This window comes from Astatotilapia calliptera, chromosome 11, assembly GCF_964374335.1.
Source record: "Astatotilapia calliptera chromosome 11, fAstCal68.1, whole genome shotgun sequence".
NCBI lineage: Eukaryota > Metazoa > Chordata > Actinopteri > Cichliformes > Cichlidae > Astatotilapia > Astatotilapia calliptera.
Window position 1 is genome coordinate 30357689 of NC_137432.1, and position 27967 is coordinate 30385655.

Here is a 27967-nt window from a genome sequence, read left to right on the forward strand (position 1 = left end):
CAGAAATTAAACTTATTTAGATAGATGGAAGCTGGCAAAAAAGTGTGTGCATACATCCAGCCCGGTCAGGTCGAATCTCCACTGCAGACCTTTACTGTTTGAAGATCAACAGTTTTTTCTGGGAGCACTAATCATTAAAAATACAAGCTGTGGTGACGCAAAGAGAATTCAGTTAAATAAATGTTACAAAATAACCATTCGCCCCTTAAGCTGTTCATAAGTCAACTTAATCTAACCAGTGAACGGTTGTTTCCCTCAGCTTCACACCTACTGTGTTATGGTTTGTGTTTTTCCATCAGAAGCCTTCATTTCGTCTCGCATGAACAGATTAAATATCTTCTAGGTGATTTTTGAAACACAAATGACCTTGTAGTCTCAATAAAAATGCTGCGTGGAAAGCTGTTAGAATTTGATACTCTTCCCAATGGCTGCCTCATTTATTTTTCACCTGTTTGCCGTAATTATACTAATGTTTCTAAATGAACTTGGTACTGATTTATTGAGGCTAAATGACTCCACAGAGCAGCTTTAATGAGCCACTGCTTCAAATATACAGGAAGGAAACTAATGTCTGTCCCGGTGGTGCAGAAGCACATTTACGAAGAGATGCATATTCATACCATCCTCCTCTGTGCATGTGTGTGTGTGTGTGTGTGTGTGTGTGTGTGTGTGTGTGCGCTCAGCGGTGCTGGTGGCAGTGACAGTGTGGAACCAAAAAGGCAGCCGAAATAAGTTCAGGAAGCGAGGAGTTTACCACATCCCTGCTGAGCATGAGAGCTGGGAGGACATCCGAGAAAACATTCTCAACTACAATGAAGAGGGAGGAGGAGAGCAGGACCAGGTACACAGAACCAAACACACACACAATAAATGGATACAATGTTCTGCATTTTACATGACAGTTGATTTTTTTTTAAGAATCAAGGCCTCACCGTCAAAAATGCATTTTAGCATCTCAGGTAATCAAATAATAGTCTACAAACATCCTGTGTTTGAGGCCACAACTAACCAGTGTTTCTTCTTCTTCTTTGTAAGTAAGTTTTGAAATTTGGCACGCTGATTGGGAACAGTTATTCAATTCAATTTTATTTATACAGCACCAAATCACAACAGCAGTCGCCTCAAGGTGCTTCATAGATACAGAGAAAAACCCGACAATCATATGACCCTCTATGAGCAAGCACTTTGGCGACAGTGGGAAGGAAAAATTCCCTTTTAACAGGAAGAAACCTCCAGCAGAACCAGGCTCAGGGAGGGGCGGGGCCATGTGCTGCGACCGGTTGGGGTGAGAGAAGAAAAACGGGACAAAGACATGCTGTGGAAGAGAGACAGAGATTAATAACAGATATGATTCAGTGCAGAGAGGTCTATTAACACATAGTGAGTGAGAAAGGTGACTGGAAAGGAAAAACTCAATGCATCATGGGAATCCCCCGGCAGCCTACGTCTATTGGAGCATAACTAAGGGAGGATTCAGGGTCACCTGGTCCAGCCCTAACTATATGCTTTAGCAAAAAGGAAAGTTTTAAGCCTAATCTTAAAAGTAGAGATAGTGTCTGTCTCCCGAATCCAAGCTGGAAGCTGGTTCCACAGAAGAGGGGCCTGAAAACTGAAGGCTCTGCCTCCCATTCTACTTTTAAATACTCTAGGAGCAACAAGTAGGCCTGCAGAGCGAGAACGAAGTGCTCTAATAGGGTGATATGGTACTACAAGGTCATTAAGATAAGATGGGGCCTGATTATTTAAGACCTTGTATGTGAGGAGCAAGATTTTGAATTCAATTCTGGATTTAACAGGAAGCCAATGAAGGGAAGCCAAAACAGGAGAAATCTGCTCTCTCTTTCTAGTCCCTGTCAGTACTCTTGCTGCAGCATTTTGGATTAGCTGAAGGCTTTTCAGTGAGTTTTTTGGACATCCTGATAATAATGAATTGCAGTAGTCCAGCCTGGAAGTAATAAATACATGAACTAGTTTTTCAGCGTCACTCTGAGACAGGATATTTCTAACTTTAGAGATGTTGCACAAATGGAAGAACGCAGTCTTACATATTTGTTTAATATGTGCATTGAAGGACATGTCCTGGTCAAAAATGACTTCACAGCGTTACTGGAGGCCAAGGTAATGCCATCCAGAGTAAGAATCTGGTTAGATACCATATTTCTAAGATTTTCAGGGCCGAGTACAATAACCTCAGTTTTATCTGAATTAAGAAGCAGAAAGTTAGCGGCCATCCAGGTCTTTATGTCTTTAAGACATTCCTGCAGTTTAACTAATTGGTGTGTGTTATCTGGCTTCATGGACAGATAGAGCTGGGTGTCATCTGCATAGCAGTGAAAATGTATGCTATCTCTTCTAATGATGCTGCCTAAGGGAAGCATGTATAATGTAAACAAGTTATCTAATTTGTTTTTAGCATTCAAGGGCCACCAAAGCTGGAACCATTTGTGTAATTAAGTGACCCACCATCAGACCAAGTTAAATTCGAAAAACCCAGTTGACAGTGGTCAATGGCATGACATGACTTCAGACACGAAGTCATGTCATGTCTTAGCATCTTTCATGTATTATGACCAGACTTGGTGTATGAACTCGCCTAGCACCCCTTCCTGAAGTTGTAAAACCAAAATGTGGAATTATATTATTTGACCACTAGGGGCACTACAGTAAAAAAATACAATTTTTAAAATTAAGCATCAGATTTAATAGGTACCCATGTATCTTCTTTTTTCCTCCGTCCTTCCAGAACGGTTATGACATCACAGAGCTGAAGCGTCCACTGTGCTCCAGTTTGTCTCAGTCATCCTCCTGCACGACCGCTCCGCTCATCAAATCCTCACCGGGCTCCCAGGAAGAGGTTCATCCATCCAGTTCCTCGTGCAGCTCAGGTGCTCCCTACCTCAGCATCCCACATCACCACCACCATCAGCATGCCGCCAACGCCAACTATACCAGCGATGCAACCTACGCTAATTACACTGCTCATGTAAACAGAGACGTGGAGACAAGCGACGTAGGCAGTTACACTGATGCCCCGCCTGGCTCACGCTCCCACGTGGACTTTAGAAGCTACGTGGCGCGAATCATTTGGGAGGCAGACAATGACAATGAGGCTTTCCCGCCAGACGCCTACCACGTCTGGTGCGTGGAAGGCTCCGGGTCGTCGGCAGGAAGCCTTAGTTCACTGGGGTCCGCAGTGTCCCATAGAAACATCAACACAGGCGACGGTGATCAGGACGACGGGGAAGAGGAGGAAGATGATGGAGGTTTTGTTTATGACAGACTCTCGCGGTGGGGCCCAAAGTTTCAGGCACTCAGTGAGATGTACGACCGACCACAGCTGACCCTCACATACAGGGATGCAATGGCGTACATACAGAGGAGCCACAGCCATGACCCCCTGCCACATCACCATTAGGGGGTGCTACCCAAATACAAGTACACACTCATAGAACATTTGCCACAGTGGAAAGGGACTCAGTGCTGTGATCTTGTCAAATTTAAAAAAAAAATCAAAACAAGGATGGCTGGTCAGGTATTGTTTTGTATGGCTGGGAATATGTTTAAAATATGTGTTTTAATATTAATTTTCTGATGTTGAAATATATATAAATATACTCACTGTTCTAAAGACATACAAATTTGAATTTTTTTGGCCTGAACAAATCTACCTTTTTTCACCTTTTCAGCTGTAAACCTTTACAGTTTGTGGTTTCTACAAAGGTCTCTAAGCAAACTGGTCCAAACAAGTGATATTTTCAGTTCTTTTGGCTAATTAAATGTCAGATTATGGTTCATGTCAGAGTTTAGTGAAGCAAGATGAGCTTGCCACATTAATTAAAAATAACGAGGCATAAAGAAGCAATTAAGAACAGAAAAACAATGAATGAGGCAGAAGAAGCAAAGCTGGGAGGACTGTGCATTCTTATTAGAGTTGTCTGACAGGGATGAGCCCTCAGCAGCAGCAGTTATTCAAGAGAGTTTTACAAGTAGAAACAGGTGATAAATGACAGATATCATGCATCGTCCAGGTAAACAGGGTAAAAACTCATAGATCAACATGAAATTTACCCAGATTATTATTTACATTAAGGATATAATGTTTCAATATGCAAGTGAGGCATTATATCTTAATATGTGCAAATTTGCACAATCTTACAGGAATCTGAATGGATAGATAAAGTCGGATTCTGAATTTGTTGGCACATGAGTCTTTTTAGCACTCCATGAACCAGAAACCTTTATCAACAGAGAGATAAAAAAAATCACCATGTTTTTGGGATGACATGTGCAAAAGCCATCTGTAAATCCTTCAGAACTCCTGACACGTTGGGCCATGCAAGTACAAGAAGGAAAGAAACAAATCAGAGTAACTGACCAAAGAAATATGTTTGCATACTTGTATTTACTCTTACAGTTTTTAACAAATGGTTATCAACATAAATCGTGTCTGTGTAAGAGCTTGAAACCTGGACTTTTTGGAAACATTTCACCTCGTTTCCAAGAGGCTTCTTTCAGTTCAATTCACTTATTTTTAAGCTCTTAAGACAACATCAAAGTTCTTTACTTAAGTATCATGAACATCTAATAAACTAAATTTTACTTTCACTGATATTGAAGTTATTACCAGCGCATGAAAAAGAATTATTTGTATTGTAACGTATCATTTTTTTTTAAAATATTGACTGGTTTAGTTAAAAAAAAGAACAGAAAGACATTTGGCTGCGTCAGGCAGATACGCTACAAAGCTAAGGTAACAACAAGAAGGATGTTCAGTCTGCCCCAATGATTGAAAACACTTGTATGGCTTTGGAGAGTTTGATTGGTTACTTAGAATTATCACTCATGATTGAGTGATAAGGGCAGCACGGTGGCACGGTGGTTAGCACTGTTGCCGCACAGCAAGAAGGTCCTGAGTTCAATTCCAACATCAGGCTGGGGTCTTTCTGTGTGGAGTTTGCATGTTCTCCCCGTGTTTGCGTGGGTTCCCTCCGGGTACTCCGGCTTCCTCCCACCGTCCAAAGACATGCAGCTTGAGGGGATAGGTTAATTGGAAAATCCAAATTGCCATTGTGTGAATGTGTGAGTGAATGTGAGTGCGAATGGTTGTCTGTCCCTGTGTGTTGGCCCTGCGACAGACTGACGACCTGTCCAGGGTGTACCCCGCCTCTCGCCCTATGACAGCTGGGATAGGCTCCAGCAACCCCTGCGACCCTGAAAAGGATAAGCGGAAGCGAATGGATGGATGGATGGATGGATGGATTGGCTGCCAGCCCTTAAGGACGCTGGTCCAGCCACTGTCTGTAATGCTGTGGTCACTGTGTCATGTGGAGCAAACAGGAAATCTGGGCAGAGAAACTTTAAAGTGAGTAAACCAAACTGAGAAATGTCACCAAAGTCATAAATCGCAACTGTAAGTGCAGACTTACAGCTGTAATCGCATTACTCTGATGTTTTAACTTTGGAAAAAAATGGAGACAATTCAAATAAAAGGCAATTGGCAGGCATTTCCTTCATTCTCACTGACCTTCTCGAGTTTTTTGTGTATTCATTTATTTCAGTGAAAGCTCCACCACGGTGTTTCTTCAAAACACACCACTAAAACAAAAAAAGAAAGAGTGTCTTATCTCTAAATTGATTCTCGGTATGTTTGTGGCACAAATGGGATTGAATATTATCACATCTTACCTGATATGAAACAAAAAATCTCTCTCAGGTGGGGCAGGAACGCAGCAGCTCTGTTCCCCCCGTGTAGATTAATCGCCACAGAAAAGCTGAGACACTTTCAGGGCGCGAGGTTCATTATGTGATCCTCGTGTTTCTTCAAAACCGAGGTTACCAGTTCATCTTTGAGCTTAACACAGGAATACATCACTCAGCTTTTATTTATTTTGCTTGTACTTCTTCCTTTTAGAAGCGGTGTACTCTGTTTATTTAATTATCAGGGCAGTTTGTGGGTTGCTGTTTTTCGTTCCATGGAAAATGCAGACTTTCAAGGTCAAAAGTTTCTCTTTTCTGGAGGAATATAACATCAAATTATGTCAGAAATGTTCAGAATGAGGGGATCTTTGTATTTAGAGAAACAGTCTGGTAAGAAGGACTTGATGTAGAAATCTAACAAAGACAGCTCCGAGTTCTTCTTTCAGGGAATTTTAAAGTACTATTTGAATCTTTTTATCTTTGGCATGGCAATTTTTTTATTTTGACCCTCCTGTGCAGCTCCACAGCTGTAAACAAAAACTCAATTTCATACAGAATCACTACCAAGGTCAAGCTTTTATTCTACACTTTTATTTTCCTAAGAAATATCTTTTTTGCTTCTCTACCCTCTGCGTTTCCACAGATTAACCTGACCTCAAAAAAACCTTCCAGTAACCAGCGTGCATTTCTCTTTGCCGTTCTTGTTGCACTAGCAGGCAAGTCAGTTCTCCATCTTCAAGTAAGACGTAGAAAGTTAACAATTAAAAGCCTTGTGAGTTCACCAAGTGAAACACTTTGCAGCCTACAGCGTCTCCACCGTGTAAAATGAGCTTTGCTAGTATGTTTTCAGATGACATTATTTTTGTAACCCCCATGTAGAAACTCCCCAGAAGCTTCTTTTCACTTGCAGTTGGTCGTGCACTGTTAATGTTTTTGCTTTTTCTAAAAAAAAAAAAAAACAGGGAGCACCCTGTTAGACCAGTGTTTCCGAAGGCTGAACTGCTGTCAAATATAAACACTGCAACTGTGAATCCATTTGGAAATCAACATGACAGCCAGAGGTACTGAAACTAAGTCACGCTTAGACATTGCTGTGAGCTGGAAGTGAAAGTTGTGATACATGTGAAGATGGCTTTTAACAAATAGGCAAAAATTACTTACTTTGTTTCTTTTATGAAAATGCAGGATATTCAGTATATGCAAGTCTTTCTCTTATAAAGTAATCCTACTAAAATACAGTACTGTGCAAAAGTCTTCTTTTCTTTATATTTTGCTTGGAAATTGATAAGCAGTGTTTGAAAGTCAATATTCAATAAGACCACCTTTATTCTTCATTCCAGTTATTCCACATATTCGTTTGACGTTGGCTCTTCTGTCAGAATGATTATTCAGTAATGTTAAAGCTCCGGCTCTAGGAAGGCCAGGCTATGACTCCTACTACACTGGCTAAATCGAAAGCCTAAAACAATGACACAGCCTCCACCATGCTTTATCGATGGCTGTAAGATGAATTGTAACTAGAACTGGTTCTTTGCTAAGTTGTCTGTTAGTTGTCTCAATGGAAACAGGTCTGATGGTTTTATGAACACAACACTGCTTCATCCCTCGAGTTTGGTGCCTTTTATGCTTCAATCATTCATATATATGGCCAAACAAAGAAAACAGCCTTCCCCTGAAAGTAGTCGGGTACAAGGATTGAACTGAAAATGAATGGAAAAAACAGCCAGTGCCCAAAGAAAAACTCTGGAAGACCTTTGGAAAACTTTGTAGAAGTATTTCTCAGCACCACCATGCTTGGAAGCAAAATATAAAGACGGTGACTCAAGACGTCTGTATTGTGTTGTTTAAAATTTTTTTAACAGTATATAACTTTATTGATGTCACATGGCCACTGTTAAACTGCTTACTTGTTAGGAAAAATTAAGAGTGGGGCTCATAAACTTCCAGTTTAAAGTATTTGCAGCATCTAAAAAACTAATAAGTATGCAGAACGAGCTTCTACCATTTCTATTAAAACTTTATACATGTTGTAGCAGAAAATCAAGTGCGTGTGCACGGAATGCTCTGCAGCTAATAAATCAGCGCTGTTTTGAATATAACCATTACAAAGTGACCAAACTTGAGCCAATGAGCACTGCTCAAAGTGAGTAACACTGAGAATTTCTGTTCTTGCAAACCTGACCTAAACTCTCTTAAATCCAGCACTGATTCCCTGTTTTTATTTAGTGGCCACTTAATAATCTTCTCATATTCCATATCTGTAAAATGGGCTGTTTGATTTGGAGCACAAGCATTTTGTTCTGTTCCTTTTGAAGCTACCTGATGTTTTTTTGCTGCCATCCTTTGACGGTAAATTTCTTAGATGATTTCCCTGATAAATGAGGAGCAGAACAGGAGAGGTCAGACTTCTCTCGTGTGCACAACAGGACACCAGCTTTTCCTTCTTCAACTTTTAAAGCAGCCAAATGTTTATTGGTTCTGGCTGCAGATCAGTGTCGTGTCTGATGGTTGTTTTCCAGCCTACCTCTTGGCTAAGTATATTGTCATTACAGCGCCTGATGAATGTAGTTTTTAAATAGAGAGAGTGAGAAAACCTGTGGAGGAAGTCTGAGCAAGTAAAGTACAATCACAGAACTCGGCGTAACTCAATCCTCAGCCAGCAAAAATGGCAACATAGATAAACATTTCCTGATATTTTAAAGATTTTGCACTTAAGTCATGGTTTTCTTCCAGATACAGTCAGAATTTTTTTTTTTATTCAAAAGCCAGTATATTTGCCTGCTAGGCTCTGAGATTTTTACTGCGTAGACAGATTCTACAGATAAGACGTTTTCAATTCAGTGGTTTCCCCCCTTCTTTTGGATAATGAATTTAAAAAAAAAATGTTTAAAAAAGCCTTGTAAGAACTGTACTTAAAGCTATGCATCCAAATAGAATAACACAGGTGTCTTTTTATAAACTATTGTGACGCTTCAGATGTTTTGACCTGTATGTGTGCAACATCTGTTGAATTTTGTTTAACACAGATGCGTGAACATTTTTATTGAATTCATATGCATTTATTAGAGTAAAGGTTTAAAGTGTCATTTACCACAGAGCTGTGCTGATCTGTATAATAAGATGTACAAATGAACGTTTTATAGCAACCTAATGTGGAATATTCCTTTTGTATGTGACTTTTAATTAAAAAGAAAAACTTTTCTTCCCAAGAACATGATTTATATGTTGGTGTCTTTGTTCAGTGATTTTACTCTCTCTCTCTCTCTCTCTCTCTCTCTCTCTCTCTCTCTCTCTCTCCCCCCCCCCCCAAACTCTCTCTGGTAAGAGAACAAGTTGAAAAATAACTAAATAAAATAAGAAAGCTAGTATAAAGGATAAAAGGACATTTAAAAAAAAATCCTTGAAGCTGTCCATGTATCTTTCTGAGAGATTTGGATCTAGATTCAGCTTTAGAAAGTGGTGGTTTATTGCATTTACTCCCATTTAATCACAGAAAAACATTCATACATTAAAAATCATATACTGTCATTGCTGCACTGGCATGATAGTACTTCAGAAATGGCTCACAACGATTCAAAGATTTGTTTTATGAATCATAGCATTCATTACTTAGAGTGGGACTCGATGTGTTTTCCTGTAAGAGCTGACCAGACCTTTGTACACACATAGTGGGAGATCGTGTTTTACGTTTTCAATGTATAAAGCTCAAAAACCTAACTGTACACATAGAAAGAGAGATCACAGTAAGTTTCCATTTACACATATGGCGCAATGCTGCCACCACGTGGTAATAGGTAACACTGCATAGGGCTTTTTTTGTGTGATCATCTTGTTTTTATTTTTTTTATTTTATTGATTTATCTTTTGAAAACAAATTAAAATATTTCTAAAATGCTCATTTTAAAAAGTTGCTCTTTTCAGTTTTCCCTTGCTTTTACCAAGAGCAAGAAGCCTTGAAAGCATAAAAGTAGACAAGAGTTTAAGTAGACCTCAAGGTTTTTTTTGTTCGATTTTCGTTTTTTTGGTTTTTAAATATTCACAAAAGCACCGTAATTGACATTTATTTATTATATATAGACTGTTAGCAAAGAGCAGGGATAGGAGAGCCCGAACACTAAAACATTTTGGTTTTGTTCGAGAATGTGTGTAATCACAGGGAATAAAGATGCATTTGTGTCATTTTACAGCATCACTACTCGCTCTGTTAGGTACACCTGCTCAACTGCCCGTTAACACAAACGGCTAATCAGTTAATCACATGGCAGCAACTCAATGCATTTAAGCAAGTAGCCACGATCAAGGCGACCACATGTAGCTATGTTCTGATGGCAACTTCCATGTCACAAAGCTCAGATCATCAAGCTGGTTTCTTGAACATGACAATAAATTCACTGTACTCAAATGGCCTCCAGAGTTACCGCCATCTGGCCGGGGCCTTTCTGTGTGGAGCTTGCATGTTCTCCCGTGTTTGCGTGGGTTATCTCTGGGGACTCCAGCTTCCTTCAAAGACATTCAGTTAGTGGGGTTAGGTTAACTGGTGATGTGATGTGAGTGTTAATGGCTGTCTGTCTGTCTACAGTATGTTAGACCTGTTTCAGATTGGTGACCTGTCCAGGGTGTACCCTGCCTCTTGTTGCATTCTAGCTAGGATAGACTTCACCCACCCCACTCCCCGTAATCCTTAATTGGATAAGTGGAAGAAAATGGATGGACCTCAGGGATGTGTTGGAATGGGAGACTTGTATTGTGGACACGCAGCTGATAAATCTCCAGCAACTCTTTGATGCTATCATGTCAGTATAGACCAAAACCTCTGAGGAATGTTTCCAGGACCCCATTGAATCTTTGCATTGAAGAATTTAGGCAAAAATGGCTCCAACCCAGTACTAGTTACATGTACCTAATAACATGTTTGACTGTATAATGAGAAGTACTTTAAAAGCATGGCAAACGGAGCAAAACTGAAATGAAATCAGCACAACAATTAAACTAATCGTTTAGGTGGAAAACCTTTCCACCACAAATGATCCTGCAAAATCCAGCTTTCTTTAATGGTAAATGGCCTGTATTTGTATAGACCTTTACTTAGTCCCTATGGACTCCAAAGCGCTTTACACTACATTCAATCATCCACACACTGGTGATGGCAAGCTACATTATAGCCACAGCCACCATGGGGCGCACTGACAGAGGTGAGGCTGCCACTGGGCCCTCTGACCACCACCAGTAGGCAACAGGTGAAGTGTCTTGCCCAAGGAAACTTGCACCGACCGAGACTGTCAGAGCTGGAGCTCGAACCGGCAACCTTCCGATTATAAGACGAACTGCCAACTCTTGAGCCACGATCGCCCCAATTTGCATCACCACATCAGATCTGTAGTTTTTCCATTTTCAGAGGGTTTTTTTTATCAGTTTGTCAGTTTTCAGAGGGAATTCTCTCAGCTAAGCTTGAATTTTTGTTCACTCCATGATGTAACAGCACTCGGCTTTGGTTCCTTTACAATAACCAAACCACTGGTCTTCCTGCTGAGATGAGACTTCACGATTCTTTATTTTTGTGTTTTAAATGCATGTATTTAAAAATCTTTCAAAACTGTCATAATTTTTAGGGGGGAAAAAGCCTCAGACCCTTCCCCCTCCCTCTAATGCCCCCATCTGACACACATATAGAGCCGATATTGAGTGACATGAAGCATATGCATTGTTACAAACAATGGAAAGAGGTTATCGTGCTCTGATGCAGCTGCTGCTCTGTGGACCAATGAGAGTGAAGATATTTTAGACATCTTGAGACCTCATGTTTTGTCTGGAGGTGCTCATTGTTTCCTCGTGCAACCATACATTTGGATTTATTATATCTTAAGAATGAATTATCTTTTAACGGGATCTTTTAACTGATCACTTTCAACAAATTGAGAAATAATTGCAAGATTGAGAAAAATAACAAATGTCAGGGTTAGAGAGTAAGTATCTATGTTAGGTATCTATAAGAGCTGTCTCACACACACTGTGTGGTGCAGAAGCATGCATTGCCTTGGACCTCTATAACAAGAGGTTCTCAGTCTGCTTCCTCCTCATCCAACAATTTAAGTCGACATAAAGTTACAAAATCATAAACTTCAGTTTATGATTTGGGAAACACAAGCTTATTTTTGGCTAATCTACAAGTACTTTCCTTTATAGAGAAACACCTCTAACCCATCATGTCAGACGCCTATCTTTATAACTTATCCAGGTATGAATACATTTATATGTTTGGTCTTAATCAATAATTTCCTTAATTTTAGAAAAACAACAAAACTGACCATGCATTTGTGTTTTTCTCTCATTTCTTTCCTCCTTTGTCAGCCTTCGACTCTTGCCGCTGAAGCAAATCTTTAGGATCGTTCTGTCTTTCAGTTGAGTTTAAGTTTGTTTTACCTCAGTATCTGTGAATTTCCTTCTTTTTGGGTGATGGTGGCAATAGAATTCATCATTTTCTCTCATGTTTAAGTTAAGCTGAGCACTGTGTGTGTGTTGGGGTCAGTTTGTGTGTGAGGAGGTTAAAACCACGCTTTCCCAGGCCCACACAATGCACTCACTCTAGGGGAGGTGCACACACATGAGGGGCCCCTGTCTGCCACTATAGTCTATGTCTAACACACACATCAGCACAGGGGTTCGTGTGTATTCCTAACACCAGGATCACTAGATTCTAGGATGAAGACAATGAGGTTGTTAGGTTAGATTAGTTTAGGTTTAACATGATGTCCAGTTTAGCTTAAACATTTAAACATCACAGGGGTTTTGGCACAACTTTACCTACTTTCAACATTCAAGTGGGAGAGCAAGGGTTGGGAAAAAAATCCTAGGGGTCAACTGTAAGAACATGTTTAGGCAACTAAAACCATGGCTGTAGTTCTGACGTCTTTAGGATCGATTAAAGACGGGTAACGTTTCCAAATTAGGTTAATCCACCAAAGGCTCCACAAGATGCTATGGCTTTCTCCGCACTAGTTGTTCACCTTATTGGCTCTGGTAAGCCATCTATAACGGGTTTACCTGGGCTGCTATCATCCGAAAACAATCAGGAAGGACATGAATGTAACAGATGTCAGTGTATGTGTAAAAGGCCCACACTGCAGGCTTTAGGTTAGTTAAAGTTACAGCGTGTAAAATCTCACTGCTCAATGTTAGTGAATTTAGTACCCCTTTCAATTCAAGTTTATGAACCTAACTACTGTAGGACAAACATTTTAGTCAGTCGAGAGATCAAAAACATTAAATTTAGACTACACCCACAACAGCATTTCTACTTTTTGTATATAAAAATCATTTTTGCATATACTGTATTTTAACAATAACAATTAGCAATAAATCAGGATTATAAAATGTATTTGTGTCAGTTAAACATATATTTTGATGACCACCTCAAATTCTGGCCACTGTTCACATGCAGTGAGTGGTGAGTGTAGGTTATCAGTCTGCCGTTTACCTCAGCTGCCAGTGTGTGTACATGTGTATTTGCTCTGGAGGAGGCTGTAAAACTTTGAGAAAGGAGTCCGATAGGAGTCGATGAGCCAGTGAAGTTCACTTCTGTCTGATAAAAGCTATAATGAGGAAGATTTTGAGGATATCCTGAGCTTTTCTGTTGGTAAAAATGCTGTTTTTACCGCTGTTAGTGAAACTTTCTTAGATGTGGATCTAATATTGTTGGACATCGTATGAATAAATTACTATATGATGTGAGAATGTAATCAAATTGTTTATCTGACACTTGAGCCTTACATTAGCTGGGATGTTAGCTTATAACCAGCTGTTGCTGCTGTTTAGCCATTTATGCACATCTTGTGTTAGAGCTCTGACTTTGATGCAGGAGATGAGGCCTACGGTGAGGTGGAATAGGATGAGGTAAAAATGAGGGTGGAGATGTAGTAGTAATGCAGGAAGCAGATGACGAGGAGAAAAAGATGACAATATGCACATGCTAATGTAAGTGTTTGATAAAGCTGTTTAACTAAAGTAATTAAAAGTTGATTTCCTTTGACTTAATTGTTTTAGCTCTATTTATGAGTAATCACTCAGGAAGTCACAGGTTATATGTGTGAGGCTTGTCAATATGTTTTCAGGTTTATTTTATGACTCATGAAATCCTTAAGTATAGATACTCAACACTTCTCTTTGTCTCTCTCTTATTAGCACTTGAGTGCTATGAAGTAAGACTTTATTTTCTCTCAGGTTGCTTTGTGAACAAACATCACGCTGAACTGACACCCGCTGCCTACCACAAACGCTCCTGCATCACTTAAGTGTGAAAACTAACAGAGCAGTTTTATTGCACTTTACATTAGAATTATACTTCATTCAAAGAAATGCTTATTTGAGGCAAAGATGGCTCACTGTAGCATTTCAGTAGATGGAAAAGACAAAAACAAAAGCTGCATGAGTAATTGGTCCTAAAGGTATTTTACCATAAGGATATAACAGTACTGAGCAGATGATTCTCTGTTGTTTGTACCACCCATGAAAGGTGTTGGATGTCCCAGTCAGAGCCTCACATTCCCTGTTAGGTTTGTGAAACCTTAGAAGTGTTTCACAGCTTTTTTTTTTAGCTTTCACCCCTGAATCACAATCATTCTTAACAAAGATGTTGTAAAGATGGTTAAAAGCTAAAAGCCCACAAACAGCCCAGCTGGCCTCTAATAACACAAGCTGCTGCATATGAATATAGTGTTCTCACCCCTTTAGGACTGAAAGAGGAAAAAAATCTCACACTGTAATGACTCAAGACCACTTAAGACTGCAAACTAAGGCACTAACCTATAATGGCTTTGCAACCAAATGAGTTAGTGACTCTGATAAATTAAAATGCTCCCAAATACTTTTCATATCTTCCCTGTATAAATTTATTTCATTTTTGTCTTAAGTATATGATCATTTTAATAGTATTTCAGTAAACTGGAATATCATTTCAAACTTACTTTTAGTTTAGTTGTAGCTGACTACAACAGCCTTCTGAACATGTAAATATATAGACAGCTTTCCAGTGTGCATGCATATATATTCATTATAAAGGAACATCAATGGATAGAGTATTTGTGAAATTGAATATTTTAAACCCACATTGTTATTTTTTTGTTCTACTTTTTCCAGGGTTATCACAATTTTAATGAAGATATTCCAATATGGTATGCCAAATTTAAAATATATTAGTCACATGGATGGGTTTTGTTTCTCAAAGCAACAACCCTGTGTAGAATAGAAGCCACAATGAACATAAGGTTATGCACAATGTATATTTTTCCTTCTGAGTTATTATTCAAGATGATCTAAAACATAAATATGAAACCCAGACACAATGTAGAAAGCATAGCACCTAACCGAACCTCCCTCTGGCCTATTAGCAGTAATGTTTTTAGCGTGAGGTTGCATGTAAATGAACACAGTACATGCAAAAATAAATAATGCCCTCCCAACAAAGTCTTGGTAACTTTCATCGGTAAACTAAACAGACTCGCTTCGTCACATCTCTCTTTTATTTAAAACATTCCAATAAAAAAGGGAGAAAAAAAAAAATTTCAGAGTTGCTTTATGTTTTAAACATTCATCGTTTTGACTTCTATGTACAGTTTACATGGTGGAAGGTTCACTGCAGAGATTTCCAGTCACAGGTTTACTCGATCTACGCCTTTGGGCTTGCTTCAGCCTAAAGTATGTATCAATACAGTTAATATTTTCATAAAAAGGCACTAATGACAGGCTAGTGTACAACATATTATAAAGAACTGTAATTCAACAGGCGTCAGCAAAAATCATAAATAGCTTTTGCCTTTGGCTGTGATCAAACTGAGCTCAATCACTGAAAGAATTTACATATTAACATTTTTTTCTATTACATATTAAGGCTCAATAAATACAAGCACTTAAAATTAAAAAAAAAAATAAAAATTTGCACAATCATCAAGTTTCACAGGAATGTAACAAGAGTCTGCAACAAGGCTGCAACAGTTTATATAATATGGGGAGGGGGGGGAAGCCACCAACAGGTCACGAGCATGAAAACACTTAGGTGTGAGCAAATCAGGAGATTGTTCCTTTGACCCACGAAGCTATGAAACTCATTGTGTAGTTCATTATCAAGCAGTTTGCCACCTTGCCAATTTACAGCAGGTCTGCACATTGAGATTCAAAATGAAATGGGGACATTAATCACACTAAATTTCAAAATCCAGCTCTTCAGAGCAAAGGTTCCTTTCAATGTAATTAAGATTTAACAAAATAAAAATAATACACACACCACAGGAAATGAGTCTGTCCATCTTCCTGAGAAGATGGCCTGAAGCACCATTCAAAAGCAGGCATCACTTAGAATAGCACCAGTGAAACTCCCAGATATGAAATGATTGGCTCTTTTTCAGACCAAAACCAGTCTAAGGAAAAAGAAAAGCCACGACAGCTGCTGCACATCTGTGGGCTTGGTCAAGCTAAAATCAGTTTTGAAGTAGCTGCTGCTGATTCAGACCAACATTTGCTAATTGTATATGTATTAAATATATTAAAAACAAAAAAAAAAAAACTCAAAGTTAGGTAGCCTGTGAGCTGCATTCTCTGACCATATCAAAGGAGTCAGACCTGAATGGAAACGTGAACACGCTGATCTTAGCCTTCGTCACCTTTAACCACAATACTGTTGGCAGGATTGTCAACAGGGACAAATCCCAATATTTTACAGCTGAACATTGTCAATTCATCACCATGGCTACTAAAAGTCTGATCTTAGTGTTTAAAACAAAAAAAAAAAACCACACAACACACAAACAGACCCAACAACACACTCACACACACAAGCTACATGAGGTCAGTTTGCCCAAAATTGTGCATCATTCAGCAAGTGGCTCCTATCGGACTAAGGAGAGGTAGCACGTCTCTCTGGTTTTGTCCTGGTCAGGGATTGGGTGGCTTCTCTGTGCTGCTGGGTGGTGTCAGAATTGGTCCCGCGGCAACAGGCGATAGCTGACCGGCGTTACTCTCAGAGATCATACACTCCTGAGCCATTCTCTGCAGGAAGAAACAGTTCCATGTTAGTAATTAAAATCACTTTATCATATACTTTAAGCTCCTAGGACCTGGCGTCCACATATGTGGACATCACATTTTGGGTTATTTAGACCAAAATACTCAATTTTTGCTCTTCAAGGGCCCGATATCCACTTACGAGGACATTATACTGCTACTGTTCTATCAAAATTTTAAACGAATATCCTCAGATGTGGCTCTTATTTTTCTTATAAACAAAAATCAGGTTTAAAAAATAAAATAAAATAAAAATCTGGTAATTCTTTGTTTTTACATTGATCGTGCCCCAATGTGACCAAATATCAAAGAGAAATTTAAAATGCATGCCGTGGAAGAGTTCGGGTCTTAGGAGGTTAACCAAAAAAAAAAAAAAAAAAGGACAAATCTGTCCAGTAGGGCTGCACAATTTTGCATAAAATGAGAATCATGATTTTTTTTTTTTGCTTAAAAATTGAGATCACGATTCTCTCATGATTTTCTTTTCCAAGATAAATATTTATTGCACATCAACTTTGTAACAGTTGAGACCGAACATAAAAACAATAAATGTCTCACATTTTGTCGTTGCCGCAAAACGTTGTACTGCTTGCAATTCCGTCTCCACCGTTGCTCGATACTGCGTGTATAGAGCAGGTAGTGCGACAATAGAAAAATAGTTGCGGGACGGCACTGTGTAGCGTTTGTCTAGGGCGATCGTTTTCCTAAATCCCTCGTTTTGCACAGTGTTGATGGGAGCCATATCTTTAGCCAGGCGATAAGTGATAGCCTCCGTAATTTCTTTGTGCCTGCAGGAGTTCGACAGGTATGGGGAAGCGCTGTATAAGGTTCCCGTTATTGATGGTTGGGTGGTTGACTGGGACGGATTTTCTCCTGTCACTTTCTCCTCATCTCTCCGTGCTCTCCGTTGTTTTTTCCCCCTGTCAATTTTAGCAGCCAGCTGGCTTCTGTATCACGTGGTATACTCATTTGCTGAGTAGGAAGAGTGAGCGCTTGTTTTCATGCAGATTATGTCCCGGATCAAAATGCGGTACAATAGTCTTTTTTTTTTTTAAACATAGTTGTCATTTGGAAATGAGATCGCACATAAGTATGAATTGAGATCGTGATTTTCTAACGATTAATTAATTAATTAAGCCCTACTGTCCGATTAATTAAGCCCTACTGTCCGATTAATTAAGCCCTACTGTCCGATTAATTAAGCCCTACTGTCCAGTCAGTCATAAAATCAAATTTCAAAGCTTTCATGTCATTGATGGATGAACACATGTAGCCGGATTAAGCAGTTTCCCTAATGATCAAATTTGCCAGTTTATACCAAGTAGACCCTGAATGATCAGGCAAGTTTTTAAAAACCCGAGTACCATTTTTACCAGGTAAAAGCCTGATATTGGTGCCTTACTTTTCCAGCGACAATAACAATAAGTGTTACACTGTGGTAAAACAATTTAAGTGGCCTCAGTTATATTCTTTCTTTCCCTTTTTGGGCTCGAGTCCTCCACCGGTTCTGTACAAATATGTGAAATTTAAGCCAAAGAATTAACAACTCTTTCAATTATATAGACTTATATATAGGCATGCATTGCTCTAAGCTCTTGCAAGGAGGCGTCTATATAGATATTTAACTACACTTTCTAACCCTTTTAAAAACATTCAAAATTGTGTATTACTTTACAGTGATACTAATCTTGCATTTCAGATTCTTAGTTTTCTGTCTACTTTTTCTTACCAGTAGGTTCAGATAGGCCACGTGTGTCTGGATATTGTGTCTGTCATCTGCTCTGACTTTTGGGAAGTTCTTGAGCTGAGGTTTGGGTTCAGATCGCAGTGTTTCCATGAAGGGAGTCATCCACTGATAACACTGAGACACACTATCCCATGTGAGACCTGAGACAAAAAACAAGTTAACGATTGTGAGTGAAGTTATAAAACAAAGAATCCCACCAACAAATAGAGCAAAAAAAAAAAAAAAAAAAAAAAAAAAAAAAAAAGAAATTAAATCTGATTATGTGAATGGGGAAACTCACCTGAGACTTTATGAACAACGTCAAAGGTGGAAAAGTGGCAGAAGGCAGCTGCGGCAAGAACGCTGTAGTTATAGTCGAGCGCGGTGATGTCCATCATACACAAGTCCAACAGCTGCAACATGCAGGTCAAAGATCAGTATAATACTGAATCAGAAAGTGTTTGCATCATTTTTTTTTTTTTTAAATTCAAACAGATGAATAAACAAGGATAAACAGAAAAAGAGGATTTAAATAAATGTAGCAGCCGTTGAAAGTACCTGTGTGATCTGGATGTAGGTTTCCTGGGAGAACTGCGGCTCCAGGAAGTTCACTCCATTTTTCTGGGCTTCAACCTGAGTGTATAGCTTCAACCAGGAGATGGGGGTCTCAGGACAAAGGTTCCAGTCTAACGCCTATGGGACAGCAACACGGAGGTCAACACAGAAACTTTGATTGCTACCACTCAATATTACAAGATTAGATTAGAAAGTGAAGTAGATGAGTTTGCGTACCTTTAATATGTGAAGCTCTGTGCGCTGGATGTCCCACTGGTCGCAGGCACCGTCTGTGACATAGGCAAACTCGTAGGTTTTAGGAGGGTAGATTTCCTGATGAGAAAGAAGGGGCAAAGTTGGTTATTGAGATTAAACGTCATCAGCACAAACAGAGGTTTGACTATCAGAAATATCTGACTCTATAAGAATTAAGACACTCACCTCTATCTTGGAGGCTATGAAGAGCGCCGTGATGCCGATGAGTTGCAGGTAGTCTTTGTTGATATTCTCCTGAGTGAGCATGAAGCGGTCAAAGTAGTCCTGGGCAAGGTACGCTGTCTGTCTGTGAAGGCTGTACACCTCACTCACCTGCCGAGGCAATCGGACATAAAGGCTGAGTCTTTGTCCAAAACCAGAACAGTCGAATTTCTGCACATTAAAGATTTTCACGCTCACCTCAAGCAGCCAGTCCAGGAGAATTGCCCTCATCTTGGGCTGCAGTTTAGGATGCCGCTCCAGGTAGCTCTTGTCATGAACGTACTTCAGCTCCTTGTTAAGCATTTTGATCCACACATCGTCCGAACTAGCCCAACTGGAAGAGAAACGGCAAGTTTTAACCATTTATGCTGGTCAATAAGTACATGCAACAGTGATGCTAACAACTGACTACAGACTGGACAAAATCCGAGAGGTGAATTAACGAGTTCTGCAGACAAAGCAAGTAACAGGATACATCTGAAACTTGATTTTTACTTGCAAAGTGACTTTGACTGTAATTGAGGGCCTTGAACCCTAAATACCAGGTGGGGTGGAGCAACATCTCCAACAACAATAGCGCTGTGGAGTATTAAGTGTTGCGCTACGACCTCCCTATTGAGGTGTAAAAGCTACACTTACCTGAGATGAGGAATGGGCGAAGCCTTGATGAAGAGGTTCTTGAATGTGTATTGTTTGAAGTTGGACGGGTTTGCTGGTTTTAGCTCTTTGTGGGGAGTTTCTATGAGAATGCATGGAGACGCTCCATCCTCTGACCAACACTTCTGGAAAGAAAGAATAAAACTTGAATTTAAAAGAGGAGACGGAAACTCCCAGACCTGACTGTTGGTCAAGCAGATGTATTAACATACTAAAAGGGATTAATCTGGCACATCCCATTGCTCTGAACAAATCAAAGTTACTCAACATTGTGACTTCACCTAGTCACAATGTTAAATTTGCAAAATGTATGATTTTCTGTGGAATCGGTGGCTGCATTTCTGTCATTTTTGACACTGCCTACATACCAAGTGTCATCTCATCTACAGCAGGACTCTACGTTACACCACCACTGTGAAGTTCAGTTTCATATCATGCTAAACAGCGACACCTGCTGTTGAATAAAAGGTAGTGCATGGCTACGACTAGAAATTTACTACTGAAACCTTTTCACCTACTCCTATAATATGATCTTATCCAGATACAAATCTGCTAGAAATAAGTCACTTAGGACCATGTATCAAGTCATGAGAGAAAATAGTTAAATAAAATATTTTAATTAAATAAAAAGGAACCAATGCAAACACAGCCCATTTTCGACTACAGGCACCCATTCTATCTATAAATACAGAGACCATTTACTATAAAGCTTTACTATGTAGTAAATGGTGGAAATTAAATTAATTTCCTTATAAAAAAAAAAAAAAAAAAAAAAAAAGTTGGGCACACACACACACACACACACACACACACACACACACACACACACACGTTAGTCAGACAGATAAACAAGTAACAACAGAGACACACTGGGCTGAGCTCTTATCAGTAACAAACACAGTCATTAAGCATCAATATCATTTGGGCAGTACTAACTTGTATTTCATAGCTTTGTTTCTTGGCAGCGGGTTGTAGTTTCTTCTTAGAACACTAAACAAGAAAAGACAGAAACATGTGTCTTTGAGCTAAAAACAAGACAAAGCTGAGACAAACACTGATAAACTGAAACACAGGATTGCAGCTAGTAACAGAAACAAACCTCAGTCTTTCTTTTCCTCAGCGTGACGGTGCTATTTGGATCTCTGGCTTGAAGAGTGATGCGATCACTGAAATTAAAATTAAATAAGAATGGTCAAATAAGAATCTGCCTCTTGCTCAATGAAATATTAATCGAATTAATCTGCAATTAGAGCCAACTTTTAAAAAAATAAATATTGGTGATCAACTTAAACACCAGTATTGATGGAAATAATGACTGGGCCATAGTGACAAAAGCAATCAGCAAGGCAACTGTATTAGGAGTTTCGCCCATTTAAAGAAAGGGGTGATTACAGCTTGATGGATTTAAAGCTTTTACATTTGAGCGACTGGCCATCTTATCTTACTACATGTGATTGTGAACTGGTGACAAGTACAAAAATGTATGACATCACTGTAGGCTCTAAAACCTAATCACATTTACAACAGACTATGCCTTTCAGCAATCAAAACACTAAAAGCAACAGTGAACAGACAATGTGATCCAATCTAACTGTACAAACATCTATTAGTTTTCACCTCCAGTCACTCATCTCTGCTTAATTTGAACAATGGTGTCATTAAAGTCTCCTGATGTATAAACATCTGGAGTTTGATCTCTGAGGAGCTCCTATAGCTTTGCTGTAGGGTAGTGGCTCCACTTCACCTCCGGGCCCCCAGTTTCAGAACAATCACCAAGAGGTGCTCACCTGCGCCTGGACATGGTGCTGACTGTATTGTATGGCTCCGCTGTAAAGAAGAAAAGGAGAGATTACATTAAATTCAATATTAACACTGTGAACAGAGATATTAAAAAAAATGAAAAAATATAAATAAATAAAAAACACTTGGGAAAAATAATTCAAATTCTCGTGGAAGTTTCCAAGAGTTAAGTGGGCCCTTTCTGAAGAAAATGCCTCCCCAATGCAACTAGGCATCTGGTTTAATGCTATAGGATCATATACAACCAAAAAAACCGTTTAAAAGTGAATGATCCACAGCTGGATCCTAATACGCTCAACAACCTCAGATATAATAAGACATCCCTTTGTAGGATTACTTCTAACCTGCTTACAAGTGATGGTTAGCTTATAATAACATATGCAGTGTTAGCTTGTGGCCACCATTTTAGGAGCCACGGAGATTCGATAAAAACCGAGAACGGGGAATTAACAATGCCGACAGACTGCATATAAGGACTACCAAGTGTCTCATTTCAGAGTAAAAAGGTAAAACTGATTAAAAACGTGATAAATACAGAGCCAAAGCAGCCAGGCAGGACCTGTAAGCTAGTGTGGTATCTGCAGCCAGAAAAGAGGGGGGCTGGTTTTTCCCTCGATTTTGAACAAAAAAAGCGGAGAAATCCCGCAATTCATATCAAATTTACCACTTTCAGCGTCACAATATACATCTCCAAACATCTTTGGTGTATTTAGAATGAGTGAAATCGACAAAATACTAACTTTAATTCGGGGTTGAAACTCAAAGACGCGCCAATTTCCGCAGCGTAGAAGCGGGAGGATTTGAGCCCTACCTCCCCGAAACTGCTCCAAGCCTGCCGGGTTAAAATAGCCAAAAAGACCGCTTAACATAAACGATATATAATTTAAAGCCACCTGGGCACCTAAAACAAACCCTTATGAAGCACATTTGTCAACAAGAGGATTTTTAAGCGCTACAAAGTAAGAGAAAGTGAGACCGACCTCAGGCCAAAGATACAGAGGGGAGCTACTGTAATTAGCAAACTTAGCTCGGTAACTCCTAACTAGGTCAACAATAACCAGCTAACCCCGATGTGTACTTAAACTGGGCATCTACAGCTTTTGCATGCAAACGCATTGATAAATGCTTGGTTTAAGGAAACGTGCACAAATGACAAAGACAACGTGAGGACGTAATTTTGTACAAAGTTTTAAAGCTACACGCCTCAGTATTTTAACAGAATCTCCACCAAAAGGCCAAATTCTCTCTAAATACACATCTGGCACGACATGTAAGAGCCAACTAAAGTAGAACAGACTACATCAGAGGTGGAAACAATGCCCGGGCAGTTAAAAAACAAGTAAACAAGAACACAAGAAAGCAGTCCCCGCTTTAGTCCACATTTGAATCCTTTTTGCGCCAATAACGACGACTTAAATACGAAACCTAAAATGAAAACCGCAGGAAAGGTTAAGCAGCTTCGAGGCATAAAATATTAAACTATAAATATTCATATAGCTGAAGTCTCCGAGTCGGTGCTCTTACCTCCTTAGTGAAGAATGAATGAGTACATCAGCTGTGGCGCCGGCGCCAATCCTTATATCCGCATCTGCCTGCCTCCTGCCAGTGCGCATGCGCGTTCCCGGTTTCACAGAAACGCGCTAAACGTTTAAATACGAATTGAGATTTGTACAAACCGGCTAAACTGGACGGTTCTAATCGGGTTGTTATAACTTCGACCGCGATAAAACATCTTATTGACAGGCTCAGGACGGAGGTAAACCGGCTGTGCTTCCAGTTTGTCTGGAGCCTCCGTTCATTTCTAAGGGACACCGAGCTGAAGTATGAATTATGCAGTAAACACCACTTTCTGTACATTCCGGTTAAACTTTAACGATTCCGTAGACACCCTTGAGTATACTAGCAATAGATATTGGTGGTAATTATTTCAATCCGTGGAGTTATTTTCGCTTTTTTACGCGGCATCGAAACTCCTTCCGCATCCGAGTCCCGCCTGTGGGAGGGAGCTCCATGACGTAGAGCCAATGAGAAGGCGAGCAGCTGCAGCCGCGTGCTCCTTCTGCAGAATGTAAACAGAGGACCACGTGCATCTGCTGTCAAAAAGAAGTGCTGAAAAGCTGCTGCTACTTCCAACTTTTAACTACAACAATTATAATTACTTCACGAAACAATAGCAGAGCAGCAGTTATAAGAAAGTAAATAAAATAACTTGAGATTACCAACCAGTAACGAGAAAATAAAACTGACAAAAAAGGCACCAAGCCACTACAGAGATTCCTAACAACAATAAAGTGGAGTAAAAAAACCAAAACAAAAAACCCAGACAAATACTCAAAAACAAAGAGCCAAATAATTAAGAATGCCATCAGTAAAAAAAATGCTAATATAAACCTCATAAATAGATTTTTTTTAAAAAGCAACTACAAATAAGTCAGAGACAAAGAGATAATATGGGAATATAGATATGTAAAACACCAAAGTGGATCAAAAAGATCACTGAGAGGCATAAAACAGCTGCCAATACACAGTCAACTACTACAGAGACTCCTAAAAATCACAACATTACAAAGGGCTCAAAAGAGTCTTACAAGAACAACAGAGAGACATTAAATAACCATAAGTAGACACAAAATGGCTGTAAATACACAAAACTGTTGCAAAACAACAAGCACTTTGAGAGCACAACCCTCCGGAAAGGCAGCTTCCTCTCCAGGCAGTATTTACTTTTAAGGGAATAGTATTTTTTGTACATATTCTTTGTTTTCTTTGTTGTTGTAATTTGTACGTTAAGAAGTTATTTCATTGTTATTTTCAGCATTTTAGGAGCACCTTATCTAGCACTTTATTTAGCATCGTACTTTAAGCATAGATTTGCAGAGGAAGAACATTTGCATACAAAGTTTAATTATTCATTGAATATTTATTGTGTATTTTAAAATCAGTTGGTAGCCTTTGTTCCAGGTCCTGGACAGCTGCTCCTCGTCAAGAAATGTGGTGGTTGTCTGTGAAAAGGAAAGGTTGTGATTGAGAGCAAATAAGGTTTACCAGTAAGGATAACTAATGCAAGTGTGTGTGAAAATCTAGAAATAAAGGTGGTGCAAAGAAGCAACTGTAAGACACAATTACTCACCTTTCTTTCTTGTGTCCTGTTCAGGGTGTTTGGGCAAATGTTTCCTTGGGGGTCCAGACACCATTTAAAGGTTCCGGGAGAGGCCATGGGTTAAGAGAGTGTGGCGTTTTTATAATAATGGGTTTGGTGTAAGGATAAAGTGTAAAATATGTATTCATATGAAAATGAAAAATGTATTTAGATATTTATTTATTTGAGTTGATTTATTGTATAATGTGGTGGAAGGTTGGGTTTGAGAACTCACCTGTTAATAGAATAATGGTTTAGCCTGCAACAGCTGAAAGTACTTAAGGCTGCTAGTTGCCATTAGATGGGTGGACTGTTTGGTGAGGAGAGCTGTCTGATAAAGAAATACCCCTTGTTCCACTATACTTGTCTTGGTCTGCCTCATTGTAAATCCAGCCACAAAAGGCTGCCCTGTAACAAGCAGTAAACCTCAGAGCAGGAGCAGCGGATCAGCTGATCACAGTCTGTACACTAAGAAAATCTACTAAAGCTCACAATCAAAACTATTGTGAGCTTTGAGTCTTTTCTCCACACTGAGCCACTACAACCAATTTAAGGGTTCCTCCACCTGATGAATCCACTTTAACCTTTGACTGTACTCATTTCCCTTTTTAGGTGCGGCATTAAAGTTACTCTCTACGATGTAGACAACAGAAAATAGAGCTACTTTAAAAAATGCACTCTTTTTTTCTTTGCTCGTGTTCTACATAATTGATTCAAGCTAAATAGATTCAATAGAATTAAAATTTAGACTGAAATACTTAAAGCTCTTGGTAATATGGTCATGTAGCAGATACTTGTAACATTATTTCAAAGGTGGATACAAGCATCAGTTTGTGCATTTTGTCCGTCTGATGCCACTAGTTTGAAAAAGACCACTTGTCAGCAGCTTTTTGTTCTGAGGCAATAGTGCTAACCACTGCACTCCCTAGAATATGAAGTTATCTTCTGCACTATTATGTGTTATTTCTGGCTTTTGGTTGTTGTGTTAATAAGCAAAACTGAGGCTAAAGACAAAGACAAGAAAATTGTGTATGAAAACATTTATTAGAGGCTAATAAGAGATCACATGTATTAACTATTACAGTGTGAAAACAGATGACCCCACTTTTAATTAGCTTTTTTTTGTTTCTGATGTCTGAGTGATCTGTCATACATCCAAAAGACAAAGGAAACCAGTTATGTTGATAAATAAAAAGGTAACCCTAAAAGTCCTACACCTTTTTTCTTTTTGGCAAAGTGCAGTATTATTCCAGTAAACTACACAGAAAAGCAAAAAATGACAAAACAATACAAAACAAACAAAAACCCAAAAAGTCTAACACTTAGTGGAAAAATGCCATAAAATATTCTTCACACTTACAAATAAAACAATAGGAGAAAAAAAGAGGTTTTGCTACATCATTCTGTCTGGTTTGTTGAGTCATTATAAAAGCTGTACAAGGACTGGGCGGATGGTGGTGGCGAGAGCATATGAGCTTCCTCGAATGATGCATAGTTGGTTTCTGATGTTTGTCTGTGTGTTTTAATTTATTATTACGTCCACTTAAAAAGTTAAACAAAAAGAAAAACAAGTTCAAGTTCTTCATTGATGCATTGTCATCATAACATTTCAACCTGGAAGGCACGTGATCCACAAATTTCAAGGCATTGAACAAAAAGCATTACAAATCCCTGTTAGATTAATGATGGAGAGATGAGCTGAGAACAGATACTTAAGAAAAAAAACAAAAGAACAAAAAAACAAATTAATCGTTTAAGGCTCCTGACAGCAGGAGGAACCTCCGATCCCTTCTGTCTTTAAGTTTCTCTTTTTCAAAAAATAAAATGACACAAAATAACATCGTTCGTGATTGCAAAACTCACTGCAGAGAGAGAGACATTCGAGAAAGGACAAGAAAAAAAAAAAGCTTGAAAACACAAGAGATCCACTCTACTACAGTTTACGATTATTTACAGCAAATAACAAAAATGCCTTACAGGGCTTTGTTAACAACGCTACCTTCCCAGAAACTCGACTAGAGACATTCAGTCAGGTTTACAAGGCGATTAGAAGACCACACTGCAACAGTTTCCATTAAAAATGACTGAATCTTTTCTCCTCCATAATATGTGTTCGTTCCACGCTGCATCTCCGTATCTTCAGAACAGGATCGGTTTCCAAAACATCATCGTTAGGCAAATTTACAGAGTTTAGTAAGTTTCTGTTGATGTGTGTAAGGAAATGAATTTTTTTTTTAAGTTGATAAATAAGCAAAATGTGAAGTTATATGTAGAGTCCTTCACCTGTTCTTAAATTATTTACGAACATTAAAATGGTTGCCGATTTCTGCCAGACAAAAAAAAAAAAAAAAAAAAAAAAAGGGTTTAAAACAGAAAAAAATTAAACATTTTGGAACAAATTTTCAGTTATAAAAAGTCACAGACTGAGTCAAATTTTCTGTTTAACATCAGACAAACATACATGCTCCAGAACTTTACTTTAAACCTGTTTACCCTATATATAGATTTAAATAGTCTTTTTTTGGCAGAAATTGTCTTCCATAGTTTTAGTCACTCTATAAGGTTGGTTATTTCTCAACTTTTGCAGTGTGGCGACTCGGCCTGGGCTCCGCTTATCCCTACAGCAGACACATTAAACCATTAAACAGTCTACCATTTTAGAGCACCGTAACCGAGAGCTGTTATCAAACACTCAAACAATTTTTAAAAAAAAGAACACCAGTATAATAAAACTACGGAGAGATTAAAGATCGCTGCTACTTTTTTTTTGGTTTAAATATTTAACGAAATGTAACTACGTTAACATGGAAAAGAGAACAGTTAAAATAGCATAAGGTACATTTCTAAAACCATGTTAGGTACAG

The 27967-nt window shown here is 38.9% G+C and overlaps 2 protein-coding genes across 5 annotated transcripts in view; one reads left to right on the forward strand and one right to left on the reverse strand.

Annotated features, from left to right (window-relative positions):
- The window catches only part of LOC113031425 (neural-cadherin), a 144503-nt gene extending 135594 nt beyond the window's left edge, over positions 1 to 8909 (forward strand). Inside the window, exons 33-34 of the mRNA XM_026183492.2 lie at positions 684 to 841; positions 2744 to 8909. Coding sequence (XP_026039277.2) covers positions 684 to 841; positions 2744 to 3415 — 830 coding nt within the window. The 3' untranslated portion in view covers positions 3416 to 8909. The remainder of the gene's footprint in view (positions 1 to 683; positions 842 to 2743) is intronic.
- Positions 8910 to 15194: 6285 nt separating this feature from the next.
- ccne2 (cyclin E2) lies at positions 15195 to 23552 on the reverse strand. 4 transcript variants are annotated; one of them, XM_026185941.2, is made up of 12 exons: positions 23489 to 23552; positions 21952 to 21991; positions 21264 to 21330; positions 21101 to 21154; positions 20147 to 20289; positions 19706 to 19841; positions 19472 to 19618; positions 19268 to 19363; positions 19034 to 19168; positions 18777 to 18888; positions 18479 to 18636; positions 15195 to 16734 (listed from the first exon to the last, which is right to left on the reverse strand). In XM_026185941.2, the coding sequence occupies exons 2-12, from the start codon at positions 21963 to 21965 to the stop codon at positions 16621 to 16623; spliced, it is 1176 nt and encodes a 391-aa protein (XP_026041726.1). In that variant the 5' UTR covers positions 21966 to 21991; positions 23489 to 23552; the 3' UTR covers positions 15195 to 16620. The 4 variants fall into 4 exon arrangements, with proteins under 4 accessions (XP_026041726.1, XP_026041727.1, XP_080164210.1 ...); XM_026185942.2 differs by lacking the exon at positions 23489 to 23552 and adding an exon at positions 22705 to 22813; XM_080308084.1 differs by lacking the exon at positions 23489 to 23552 and having other exon boundaries at positions 21952 to 22082.
- Positions 23553 to 27967: the final 4415 nt, after the last annotated feature.